Below are 13469 nucleotides of genomic sequence, written 5' to 3'. Positions count from 1 at the left end.
CTGGGACTACAGGCGTCCACCACCTTGCCCGGCTAGTTTTTTGTATTATTTTTAGTAGAGACGGGGTTTCACCGTGTTAGCCAGGATGGTCTCGATCTCCTGACCTCGTGATCCGCCCGTCTCAGCCTCCCAAAGTGCTGGGATTACAGGCTTGAGCCACCGCGCCCGGCCTCATCCTTGTACTCTCTACCCTGTTCCCTCCCAGTGCCATCCAAGCTTCAGAGGACCCCAAGTATTACAAACATAGCCAAAAATGTCTCCATAAAGGAGCACCTGGGATCCTCTGTCAGTCAGGATCCAGTGTTCGTTACCGGTATGGAAAAGCCTATAACCCCAAACATCAGCTCTGCAAACAACACGGTTCAGGGCCGAAGAAGCTCTTCAGCAATTCTGCACATCTTTTTTTTTTTTTTTTTTTTTTTTTTTTTTTGAGACAGTCTTGCTCTGTCACCCAGGCTGGAGTGCAGTGGCCGGATCTCAGCTCACTGCAAGCTCCGCCTCCTGGGTTCACGCCATTCTCCTGCCTCAGCCTCCTGAGTAGCTGGGACTACAGGCGCCCGCCACCTCGCCCGGCTAGTTTTTTTGTATTTTTTAGTAGAGACGGGGTTTCACCGTGTTAGCCAGGATGGTCTCGATCTCCTGATCTCGTGATCCGCCCGTCTCGGCTTCCCAAAGTGCTGGGATTACAGGCTTGAGCCACCGTGCCCGGCCTCCAGATCTTAATTTCTAATTACCATTCCCCCTAAAAAGAAACCAGGGTTCCTTGGGAAAATGGGTGATTCCAGGGCTGGGGCAGAGAAGGAACAAGGTAAGCTTGGAACATCGAGTGTGCCAGAAAGAAAAAAAGTGATCCCAAAAATTGTTGGGGGAAGGGGTGGGGGGCATCAAAGGACACAGGAGCCAGCTCAGAGGTGGCCCGATCTGGGTTGATTTCAGCATCAAAAGAAATAAAGAGTCAAGGACTAAAACCCATTTAATAACATAGGAGTCCATGAGTCCAAACTGATTATAAAAAGATACCAATAAACAAATGAGAAGAGAGGGCTCTTCTTTATAGTCAAATGTGGGCTGGCATGTATGGAGGAACATGCTGGAGGTTAAAAACACCATGTTAGGCTGGGCACAGTGGCTCACGCCTGTAATCCCAGCACTTTGGGAGGCCGCAGCAGGTGGATCACCTAAGGTTAGGAGTTCGAGACCATCATGGCTAACACGGTGAAAACCCGTCTCTACTAAAAATACAAAAATTAGCTGGGTGTGGTGGTGAGCTTCTGTAATCCCAGCTACTTGGGAGGCTGAAGCATGAGAATCATTTAAACCTGAGAGGCGGAGGATGCAATGAGCCGAGATCGCACCACTGCACTCCAGCCTGGGCGACAAGAACGAAATTCCATCTCAGGAAAAAAAAAAAAAAAATCACCATTTTACAGCCATCCTAGTAAAGACTGGCTCAGGCTAGAACCACCAAGGGATGCTAAATCTACATGTTACTTACGCATTGCTCCAACCTGAAGTACACAGCCATAATCTAAGCATAAGGATACATCAGGCAAATCCAAATTGACAAACATGAAAGACAAAGTCTGAGAAATTTTTCTGGACTAAAGGAAAGTAAATGAGACCTGCCAACTAAATGCAGCAGAGAACTCTAGACTGGGTACAGTACCAGAGGGAAAAGTATCAAGAATGCCAACACTATTGGTATTCTTGTCAAACTGGAATAAGGACTATAGATTAGAAATAACTATTGCATTAAGTTAATTTTCTTTTTTTTTTTTTTTTTTTTTTTGAGATGGAGTTTTGCTCTTGTCGCCTAGGCTGGAATGCAGTGGTGCAATCTCGACACACTGCAACCTCCGCCTCCTGGGTTCAAGGAATTCTCCTGCCTCAGCCTCCCGAGTAGCTGGGATTACAGGTGCACACCACCATGCCCAGCTAATTTTGTTTTGTTTTGTTTTGTTTTTAGTAGAGACGGGCTTTTACCATGTTGGTCAGGCTGGTCTCGAACTCCTGACCTCAGGTGATCCACCACCTCAGCCTCCCAAAGTGCTAGGATTACAGGCATGAGCCTCCGCGCCTGGGTAAGTTAAATTTTTAAAATCTGGTAACTGTACCATGGTTATATTGGAGAAAATCCTTGTTTTTAGGAAATACTGAAGTATTAAGGGGTATAGAGACATGATGTATGCAACCTACTCTCAGGTAATTCATTAAAAAAAATACACATGTTGCACACACATATGATATGGTGATGAATAAAAAGCAAAAATTGTTATTAGTTGGTGACTCTAGGTAAAGCGTCTTTGAGGACTCTTCATACTATCCTTGCAACTTTTCTCTAAGTTTGATGTCATTTATCTCTCAATCTCTATCTCTCTCTTTCTCCATATATTCCATAACCTATGAAGGAAAAAATCCACATGCCAATAATTACCAAACTAATTTTCTGGCCAACACCAAGTTACAGTCACAAATGAAGAGAGATTTGAAGAAATGTAGCCACATACTCCCTTTTGAGGTTTTCTTTATAATAACTCAGCATTAAAGAATTTGAAATAAGTAAAACCTAAGAAATGATTTAAGAGATGGCAAAAAGAATTACACCATAAACGATAAAGATTTATATATGATTAAACAATTTTACAGCCTGGGCAACATAATGAGAGAGACCCCAACACTACAAAAAATTTTAAAATGAGTCCGGGTGCAGTGGCCCATGCTTATAATCCCAAAACTTTGGGAGGCCAAGGTGGGTGGATTACTTGAGGCCAGGAGTTCAAGATCAGACTGGGCAACATGGTGAAACGCTGTGTCTACTAAATAAATAAATAAATAAATAAATAAATAAATAAAACATATGTGCAGGTTTGTTATAAATGTTAAAATAATAAGTAAATAAATTAGCCAAGTGTGACGGCGCATGCTGTGAGTCCCAGCTACTTGGGAGGCTGAGGTGGGAGGATCACTTTGAGCCTGGAAGTTCAAGGCTGCAGTGAGCTGAGACTGCACTACTACCCTCCAGCATGGGTGGCAGAGCGAGACTCTGTTTCAAAAAACTAATAAGAAGAAGAAAAAAAAATATTTCAAATATTTTCTGGGATCAAATATTTATTATATGTAGCCTCCTTAAAATATTTGAACATGACATACAAAATTTATGATTCCTTTCTGAATCTAAGTCTTGCTTAACATATTAGTAATAATTTTATTTGCTAAGGCCTCAGCAGAGCAGTTTCTCCATATTAAAATTAATTTTTTGGCCGGGCGCAGTGGCTCGCGCCTGTAATCCCAGAACTTTGGGAGGCCGAGGCAGGTGGATCACCTAAGGTCAGGAGTTCAAGACCAGCCTGGCCAACATGGTGAAACCCCCTCTCTACAAAAATACAGAAAGTAACCCTGCGCCCGATGAGTGGGCTTCTGGGAACTTGGCAGACGCAGATTAGAAATACTCACCAGCGAGCATCATTGTTGTCTTTCTGGGAACTCATTCCCATGAGATCAGAACCTCTTCGAAAGAAGAAGAAGGCAGATCCTAAAAAAGACCAAGCAGCAAAGGAGCGCTTGAAAAGAAGGATCCGAAAACTGGAAAAGGCTAGTCAAGAGCTAATTCCTATTGAAGATTTTATTACCCCTCTAAAGTTCTCGGATAAAGCAAGACAGCGGCCTCAGGTGGAGCCCACCTTTGAGGAGACTGAGAGGAGAGCTCTGCTTCTGAAGAAGTGGTCCTTGTACAAGCAGCAAGAGCATAAGATGGAGAGGGACACCATCAGGGCCATGCTAGAAGCCCAGCAGGAAGCTCTGGAGGAACTGCGACTCGAGTCCCCGAAGCTCCATGCTGAGGCCATCAAGCGGGATCCCAACCTGTTCCCCTTTGAGAGGGAAGGGCCATGTTACACACCACCGATCCCTAACTACCAGCCCCCTGAAGGCAAGTACAGTGACGTCACCAAGGTGTACACACAAGTGGAGTTTAAGAGATAGACTTGCAGGCTGCTATCCTTAACATGCTGCCCCTGAGAGTAGGAATGACCAGGGTTCAAGTCTGCTTTCCGCAGAATCAGGCATGCTGTTAATAAATACTGGTTTAATCAAAATGAAAAAAAAAAAAAATACAGAAAGTAGCTGGGCATGATGGTGGTTACCTGTAATCCCAGCTACTCAGGAGGCCGAAGTGGGAGAATCGCTTGAAACCAGGAGGCAGAGATTACAGTAAGCCAAGATCGTGCCATTGCCCTCTAGCCTGGGTGACAGAATGAGACTCCATCTCAAAAAATAATAATAATAATTAATTAATTATTTAAGGCCGGGCACGGTGGCTCACACTTGTAATCCCAGCATTTTGGGAGGCAGAGGCGGGCAAATCACTTGAGCCCAGGAGCTCAAGACCAGCCTGGGCAACATGGTAAAACCCCATCACTACCAAAAAAACAAAAACAAAAATTAGCTGAGTGCAGTGGCACAGTGATCGCAGCTACTTGGGAGGCTGAGGTGGGAGACTCACTTGAGCCCATGTTGCAGAGGTTGCACTGCAGTGCAGATGTTGCAGTGAGCTGAGATGGCACCACTGCATTCCAGTCTGGTGACAGAGTGAGACCCTGTCTCAAAAACAAAAACAAAAACAAATTGCCCGGGGCACGGTGGCACATGCCTGTAATCCCAGCAGTTTGGGAGGCCAAAGCAGGTGTATCACTTGAGGTCAGGAGTTGGAGACCTGCCTGGCCAACATGGTGAAACCTTGTCTCTACCAAAAACACAAAAAATTAGTAGGGCATGGTGGCATGTGCCTGTAATCCCAGCTACTTGGGAGGCTGAAGCAGGAGAATCACTTGAACCTGGAAGGCAGAGGGTGCAGTGAGCTGAGGTCGCACACACTGCAGTCCAGCCTGGGCAACAGAGCGAGACTGTCTCAAGAAATATATATATATTATTTTTTTAAAGACCTCAGAACAACTATGACTCAAGAAAGGCCAATTAATTTGGCATTACTGGCAATAGAACATGAATTATGAGAAATGTTTTATTATAACAACATAATTAAGGAATTTCCTGAAGTGAAGGCAAGGAAAATTAATTTATGGAATAAATAGATAATTATGAATTGTGTATCACTTTATTACTCATCTAAATATTGCTAGTCCATCATAAGGGTACCCAGGCATAATATATGTAATAATATATGCAATAATAAAGTTAACTTATCTTGGATATTTTGTGACTTTGGATCATACAAAAACCATAGCTTTACTTTTTTTTTTTTTTTTTTTTTTTTTTGAGACAAAGTATCTCTCTGTCACCCAGGCTGGAGTGCAATGGCACAATCTCAGCTCACTGCAACCCCTGCCTCCCGGGTTCAAGTGATTCTCCTGCCTCAGCCTCCCAAGTAGCTGGGATTACAGGCAGGTGCCACCAGGCCTGGCTAATTTTTGTACTTTTAGTAGAGACAGGATTTCACCATGTTGGTCGGGCTGGTCTTGAACTCCTGACGTCAAGTGATCTGCCTGCCTCAGCCTCCCAAAGTGCTGGGATTACAGGCGTGAACCATCGCACCCGGCCAGCTTTACATATTTTTAAATTTTGTCATTAGAAGATATATTTGTCAAGGTAGGAGGATAGAGCATACCAAACAGCTAGTTAACTTTCAAATATTTCAAATATTTAGATGTATGATATGACAGCCTGCATTTATACCCTGCCCTATCTCCACAAATATTATGAGGGTGGAGGGTGTTCCTTCTATCCCTCTTTAGGTAGCTATTTTTATGTTTTTTATTATTTATTTATTCATTTATTTATTTATTTATTTGAGACAGGTCTTGCTCTGTCATCCAGGCTAGAGTACAGTAGCACCATCTTGTCTTACTGCAGCCTTGACTTCCCAGGCTCCAGCGATCCGCCCACTTTGGCCTCCTGAATAGCTGGGATTACAGGTGCCACCACACCCAGCTAATTATTGGAATTTTTTTGTTTGGGTTTTGGTAGAGATGAGTTTTCGTCATGTTGCCCAGGCTGGTCTCAAACTCCTGGGCTCAAGCCATCCACCTGCCTTGGCCTCCCACAGTGCTGGGATTACAGGTATGAGCCATCTTGCCCAGCCATATACCTATCTTTTTAATTTAAAATCATGTTCAGTAAAGATTATAAAGAATAGCCTTCCCTTCTCGTTTATTTGTTTATGGATATCTTTTTTTTTGGGGGGGGGACAGAGTCTGGCTCTGTAGCCCAGACTGGAGTTCAGTGACGCGATCTCAGCTCACTGCAAGTTCCGCCTCCCAGGTTCACGCCATTCTCCTGCCTCAGCCTCCCGAGTAGCTGGGACTACAGGCGCCCGCCACCATGCCCCGCTAATTTTTTGTATTTTTAGTAGTGATGGGGTTTCACCGTATTAGCCAGGATGGTCTCGATCTCCTGACCTCGTGATCCACCCACCTCGGCCTCCCAAAGTGCTGGGATTACAGGCGTGAGCCACCGCACCCGGCCTGTTTATGGATATCTTTTTATTATCAGTTTGGAGTCATGGATTCCTATTTTATTCAAATTGAATGGGTTTTATTCCCTTATCGTCCACACCAGTGTATAGAGATTGTCCTCATTGTTTTTTGTTTTGTTTTTGTTTCTGTTTTTGTTTTTTTGAGACGGAGTCTTGCTCTGTTGCCCAGGCTAGCGTGCAGTGGCACAATCTTGGCTCACTGCAACCTCTGCCTCCCAGGTTCAAACAATTCTTGTGCCTCAGCCTCCCGAGTAGCTGGGACCACAGGCACGCACCACCATGCCTGGCTAATTTTTTTATTTTTAGCAGAGAGGGGATTTCACCATGTTGGCCAGGCTAGTCTCGAACTCCTGACCTCCAGTGATGGGCCTGCCTCGGCCTCCCAAAGTGTTGGGTGTGAGCCACCGTGCCCGGCCTGTCCTCATTCTTTTAACAGATGCATAGTACTCCACTGTGTGGAGTTGGTGCAAGGATTGTTTTTAGTGGACTCGGTGAAGTGCTGTATCCCACCTCCAAGAGGTTGCCAAGGGGATCTCAGTCACATGTGGATGATATGAGGGAAGAGCCCCCCTCCCCACACTTCCCTCTGATTCTACTGTGGGACTATTATGATAAAATGAACTGGTTTGTTGGAGGTAAAATAAGGCCACACTCAGTGTGCCGGAGGCAGGCTCCCCAGAAGGGATTGGCTGTTTTCAACCTCATCACCCAAGGGAAAGGAGGGATCTGAGAAGGGAAATGGAAACTTAGTAAAAGGGGCCTTTTGTTCTGTCCCTCTGGGGCCTGAGCTCTAATGGATTTAAAGTCACTTGTGGTTGCTCCCTTGCTTAACACCACCATTTATACACAGCCTGTTGCTCTGAGTAATTGACCATGGCTTACAAATCCTTTGTAATCTGGCCTCATCCTTCACTAACCTCAGCCTTCCCTTGAAGAATATTAACCAACTCCCAGCAGCCCCCTGCACATAGCGAGCTCTGTCACACTTCAGACAACACAGCCCACCCCCATTTACCTAGTTACGTCCTATTCATCACCTAAAATGAAGCTAGGCATCAACTCTTCCAAGAACCCGTCTTTCCTCACCTCAGGCTGGGTTAAGTAACTGTTTTATGTGCATATTTGCACCCTGGTACGCAGCCCTTTGTGTTATAATTATTTATTGTCTGTCGCCCTCACGAGACTGTACGTTTCTCAAGCACATGACTTTTGTTTTTAGTTATTATCCTGTCTCCAGCCCCCAGCTTAGTTCCTGACTAGTGTGCTGTATCCCAAATCACAATACACATATGCACCGAGTTATGAGACAGAGAAGGGAACTACAATGCCCCTCTTGACCTCAAATCCTGTCTGTCCGCATATCATCCCTAGTTTGTTGCAAGGCTGTCATTACCCATGATGAAGTGAAATAGGACCCAAGAGTCTGGCTTCTGCGATTCATCAATCCCGCTTTTCAGTCCCCCATCCTCCCACCTGCTCTGTAAGTTGAGAAAACAATTCAAACTAGCGGCACCAGGGGGTGCTCTCAGGCCAAGATGAAATCAAGAAACCACGGTAAACCTAAATTCCAATGTCACATCGTTTTTCCATTGCTCAAGAACCTGCAGTGGCTCCCCATTGCCCACCCTATCTTAAGCTGTTCCCTTATAACCTAAGCCCATCTCATCTGCCCAAGCTCCCACGTGCATGCACCCTCTATCGTGCTGAATTTCTACTTAGCCATGTAACTCATAAGGGTGATGCCAAGGGGTAATGGTGTAGCTAGAGCTAGCCCCCTCTCCACTTAGGTAGATCTGGCTGCGTCAACCACCCACATCCCTCTGGTGGTTGGGGAGCCCGGGGTTGGATGAAAATCATGCTGCGCTTTGCCAGTGGCCACAAGTGAGATTCAGTGCCCAGAGCTTCTAGGGGACTCAGCTCACCGTGCACTGCCTTGTGTGTGGCAGTGAAACCCAGGCCCTGACAGGCGCCACGTAAAAATAAATACATAAATAAAGCTATCCTCAATGCGCTCCAAGTAAATGGATACTGGAAATGAAAGTAGTGGACTAGGCCAGGTGAGGTGGCTCACGCCTGTAATCCCACCAATTTGGGAGGCTGAGCCTGGCGGATCACTTGAGGCCAGGAGTTCAAGACCAGCCCGGCTAACATGGTGAAACCCCATCTCTACTAAAAATACAAAAATTAACCAAGCGTGGTGGTGTGCCTGTAATCCCAGCTACTCGGGAGGCTGAGACAGAAGAATCGCTTGAACCCAGGAGGCAGGGGTTACAGTGAGCTGAGGTCGAGCCACTGCACTAAAGCCTGGGCGACTGAGGAAGACTGTCTCAAAAAAAAAAAAAGTAGTGGGATTGCTATGTGAATATAATCTCAAGACAAGTCACCTAGCCTCCCCACCAACTCCATCCTCTAGCCGGATGGCTACTCTGACACTTTCTGATAGGGAAATTCTGTAGTTGTCCATATAAGTGCCCCTTTCACGGGTCCCATCTCTCTCTTTTTGCTTGTGTCATTTCCCCTACCTCAAAAGATCATTCCTCGATCCTGCCTATCTAAACCTGACCTTTCATTGAAGGCTTCATATTTCCGGACTTTCCTAGCCAGCACAGTCCACACTGACACCCCCTTTTCTGAATCCCAGTCGCACTTCCTGTCTTTACCACACAACTGAGCTCTTCATTCAGCTGTAATTATGACACATACAGTGTGCAGGTTTTGGAGTTAGATAAAACTTGGTTCAAATTTTAGTTCCTTGGAGTGAAGACAAAATTCTGGAACTTGATAATGGTGATAATTGCACAGCATTGTGAATGTGCTTAATACCACGGAATGCTGACGTTTAAATTGGCTAAAATTCTGTTATGTGCATTTTACCACAATTATTTATTTGTTTATTTTTGGAGACGAGGGTCTCCATATGTTGTGCAGGCTGGCCTTGAACTACTGGGCTCAAGCAATCCTCCTACCTCAGCCTCTCGAGTAGCTGAGACCACAGGTACACACCACAGTGTCAGCTGCTAACACAATTTTTTTTTTTTAAGACAGAATCTCACTTTGTCGCCCAGGCTGGAGTGCAGTGGCGTGATCTCGGCTCACTACAACTGCCGCCTCCTGGGTTCAAGCAATACTCCTGCCTCAGCCTCCCCACTAGCTGGGGCTACAGGTGCGCGCCACCACACCCAGCTAATTTTTGTATTTTTAGTAAAGATGGGGTTTCACCATGTTGGCCAGGATGGTCTCGATCTCTAGACCTTGTGATCCGCCTGCCTTGGCCTCCCAGAGTGCTGGGATTACAGGCGTGAGCCATCCCGCCCGGCCTCTTTCCTCCCCTCTCTACTCCCGGCTCCAATATCAGTCCTGGCAGCAGCAGTGAGGGTCCGAGGCCTCGCCGGGGGTGGGATGGAACCCACCTTCTCCAAGGCTCCCCCTGGGTTGCTGGCAGCCCCGTGTGGCAGGGAAGAGGAACTGCCGGAGCGTCCTTCAGGGAGGAGAGGGGCCAGAAGACAGCAACATGGCGCCCCCAGGTTTCCCACAGGCCCCCTCCTGTAGACCAGCTGGCCCTTCCCTCAGTGACGACTCAAAGTCTAATTTGAAGAGCTCTCTGGGGACATTCCTCTCCCTGGGTGGCGGTATTTTGGGGAGCGGATGTGAACTTCCCTGAAGGGGAGAGGTGTAAACTCCCAGCATCCTGCTACCACCCCCGCCCCCATCACCCTTCATTTCCCCAAGTGCAGGCTGGGGACAGAGGAGAGGGAAGGGGATTAGGTGCTCGGGCCGGGGAACCGAGACCCAGGGTGTCACCGCTGACAGCAGCGGGCACGCAGAGCTGCAGGGAGACCAAGCCGCGGCCCCGCGGAGCCGACGCTGCCATCTGGCTAGAAGGCCCCACTCTTTCTTTAACCAGAGGTCACAGTCTCACTGCCTACCCAGGAGGCAGCCCCGAGACGCCCCCTACGGCCTGGGTTTTCTCCACCCTGTCCCCGCGCCCACCCCAGCTCTGCCTTCCCCGGCTGCACCGCTTTGTAAAGAGGACGGCTGGTCAGACTGAATCACTGCGCTGGCCCGCGCTGGGTCGAGCCTGGGGACCGGATCCGGGACTTCCGGAGAGCCCCAGGGTCCCCGCGCGCCCATCCACCCGCGGTCGCCTGAGCATTTATGGTAATGTTTGGGTTGGGGCGAGCGGCCGGATCCCCGCCCCCTGCCTCCGCCGGGCGGGACCTCGAGGCCGGCTCCTGGGGAGCTTAGCGCCGGCGCCTTCCCGCCGCGGCCGGGTCCCCTGGGTGGAGACCCTGGGTGCCGGAGGCCTGAGGTTCGGCAGGTGGGCTGGCCCCCGTGCGGAGGTTCCTAAGTACCAGAAGGACAGTCCCCAGTTGGTCCGAGGAGGGGTCCGCGGGGTTGGGGGCTCCAATGGGAGGGCTATAATCCCCATCAACCTACCCTAACCACCCACTGCTGCCCACCCAATCCCTGCCTCTGGTTTAAGAGTCCATCATCCCCAGGAAGAGTCCTGATGCATCCACATCCTTTCTCCTTCTCTCCCCCTACTCCCTGGCAGGGAAGGGGCGGAGGGAAGAGGCCAGCAGCTCTCAGGGGAGTCGTCGGAATGCTGGGAGCCTGGGAACAGACCCTGCGGTCCCTGGGAAAGCCAGGCTGTGGGAATCCCACCGTCAGCCCCCTCCCCATGATGGGCCACCGGATGTCAGAGACCCCAGTTCCCCAACAGGGATCTTTGTGAGGGTGGGCCCCGCCCCCCCAGTTCAAGCCCCAGCCTGGCTCGACCCCAGAGTTCAGTAGGCCAGCTGTGACGAAGACAGCCCCTCCCCCGCTCTCCGCCCTCTACCCCCCTGCCTGCTCCAACATAATCCTCGCCATTGTGCCCGTTGCCCCCTCCCTCTGCTCCCCCTCTCTAGACCCCTGTACAATGGGGCCTTTGCAGCCTCCAGAATGGAGATGAACTCACGGTTTTTCCAAGTTTAAAAATAGTCCCCCCATCCCCCAGAAGGCCATCCTCCCTCTCTCCCAAGGTGTTGTGGGGTACACCTCCATCCCGGCTGTGCCTCCTTCCTCCTGCCCTGGGTCAGGTGCGAAGGACATGGGTGAGACAGCGTCCGGCGGGAGCAGGGCTGCTTCCCCCGATTCAGTCTCTTCCCCCACATCTCCCACAGGCCCCCCAGTACAGTATCCGGTTTCCTGCCCCCCCCCCTTTTCTACCCTGTTTTCACTCCTTCAGTACAATCCTCTCCTACTCACACCCACATTCTGGAAAAATTCTCCACCTTCCCCCCCCTCCAAAGACCCAGACCGGATCCTATTATCTGGCCTGGCCAGGAGGTTCCCCAGTCTCCATAACTGCCAAGATTGTTGGGACTCCCCCACCCCATGTTCTCATAGCAGCTGCAAACATCTCTTTATCAGCTTCCTTCCTCAGCCCAGCCCACCCTTCTCACATCCTCACATCCTGGTCAAGGCCCCTGGATCCAGAAGGATGGGTTGGAAGTCATTAAGTTCCCTATGCTGGAGCTGAGAGAGGACACTTGGGTTCCAGTCTTGCTCCTTCCCGGCCTCTGGGGACAGGTCCATCCTTGTCTTTTTACCTCCAACTCCCCAGGGCTCTACTTCTCCTTACAATGAGCTGAAAGCTCCACCCACCCAGGAGAATGTGGCTGAGGAGCCCAACCAGGACCCCCACCCCCCACCCCACCTGGCCTCAATTTCTCCACCTGTGATCAGACCTATACCAGAGACATGCAGAGGACATTATGCGCAGGAGGGTCCCTCACGTCTGAGGGGCCCAGGTCCACCATGGGGCTAGAGGAAAGCAGCCTTCTTGCCTGCAACCCAAGGAGGGAAAAAAAGAGTAAGAATTAGGACTCTGCCCCCAGGGCCTCTTCTGGCCCTGGCCTACATCTGAGCCAGGCTCTTCCAACCCAGTCCATGTGCTGGGGCCCTGCAGGGTGGAAGGCCATGGCCTCCTCCTCCAACTCCCTTCTGCTGGCTGTCAATCCTGTCCTGCTGGAAGTCCAGCAGCCACCTTCTCTCTCTTGCTGCTGCTGGAGTGCTAGCCTCCGGCCTCTAAGGGGAGCTGAGGGCTGATCCCCTTCACCTTCCGCTCCCCCCACCCTGCTCCCTGCCTCCATTCCTGAGTCCTCTCCGAGGTCCTGACCCCTCTTTAGTTTGGAATCCCAAAGTGCCCACCTCATGAAACCATCCCGAAGCTGTCTGTCCCCTGAGGCTATGACCCACTCCTGAGCAGCCTAGACAGCCCCAGGCTACTGGCTTCCTTAAAGGACAGTCTTCTGTGCTTGTCTGGTGGGGCCATGCAGGGGAAGGGACGTCACCCTGGGCTCTAGGCTCTAACCTCATTTCCCTTTCACTGCAGAGAAAACTCCTCCACCCCCACCTGGCTTCACTCTCCTCCAGCGGAAGAAGAATTCAGAACTGACTGTCCTTGGTGGTTAGCTGGCTTTGTTTTCAGGCCAGAGAGCCGAATGATTAGTTAATGGTGTTAAGTGAAGGAAGGGGGTTGGGCAGGGAAGCCAGCTCCATGCCCAGCCGGGCCTGCCAGGGCAAATGGCATCCTTCAACCATTCCCACTCCAGCCCAGCAGACAAAATATTCTCATCTATTCAGCTCTGGGCCTGGGGCCAGTCCATAAATTCACTCCGGAGGGGGTGCCAGGGTCCTCCTCTTGTTCTCCCTGCAGGCTCCAAGCTCCAGGCTCTAGGCCCCTGGCCCGGCGGGCCTGGGTTCTGCACGGCCTCTGGCTGGAGACTAATGGCCATGGAGGAGGGGTCGGCAAAGCTCTGAAAGACAAGGCTGGTGTGGTTTGCCAGTCATCTCTGCGTCATCAAAACGCCACCCCGAGCATGCTCTCAAGTCACCTGGCCATCTCTGGGGTTTGCCGGCTCACCCTCCACCTCCCCCAGCCAGCAGAGGGGTGGCCCCGCTGGGCAACACACCTCTACCCAAATCCAGGCCCCTA

At 49.9% G+C, this 13469-nt stretch overlaps 1 protein-coding gene and 1 non-coding gene across 2 annotated transcripts; both read left to right on the top strand.

The window, feature by feature from the left end:
- Positions 1–3391: 3391 nt before the first annotated feature.
- On the top strand, positions 3392–4094 carry LOC126936586 (39S ribosomal protein L40, mitochondrial-like). The gene has a single exon (XM_050759402.1). It carries the CDS (start codon positions 3406–3408, stop codon positions 3979–3981), a length of 576 nt encoding a protein of 191 aa, XP_050615359.1. The 5' UTR covers positions 3392–3405; the 3' UTR covers positions 3982–4094.
- Positions 4095–8328: 4234 nt separating this feature from the next.
- LOC126936751 (small nucleolar RNA ACA64) lies at positions 8329–8455 on the top strand. The gene has a single exon (XR_007719558.1). It is a non-coding gene; the product is annotated as a small nucleolar RNA ACA64 (small nucleolar RNA).
- The last annotated feature ends 5014 nt before the right edge of the window (positions 8456–13469 follow it).

Source organism: Macaca thibetana, chromosome 14 (assembly GCF_024542745.1).
Source record: "Macaca thibetana thibetana isolate TM-01 chromosome 14, ASM2454274v1, whole genome shotgun sequence".
Classification (NCBI taxonomy): Eukaryota; Metazoa; Chordata; class Mammalia; order Primates; family Cercopithecidae; genus Macaca; species Macaca thibetana.
This window is presented reverse-complemented; position numbering and strand designations above follow the sequence as displayed.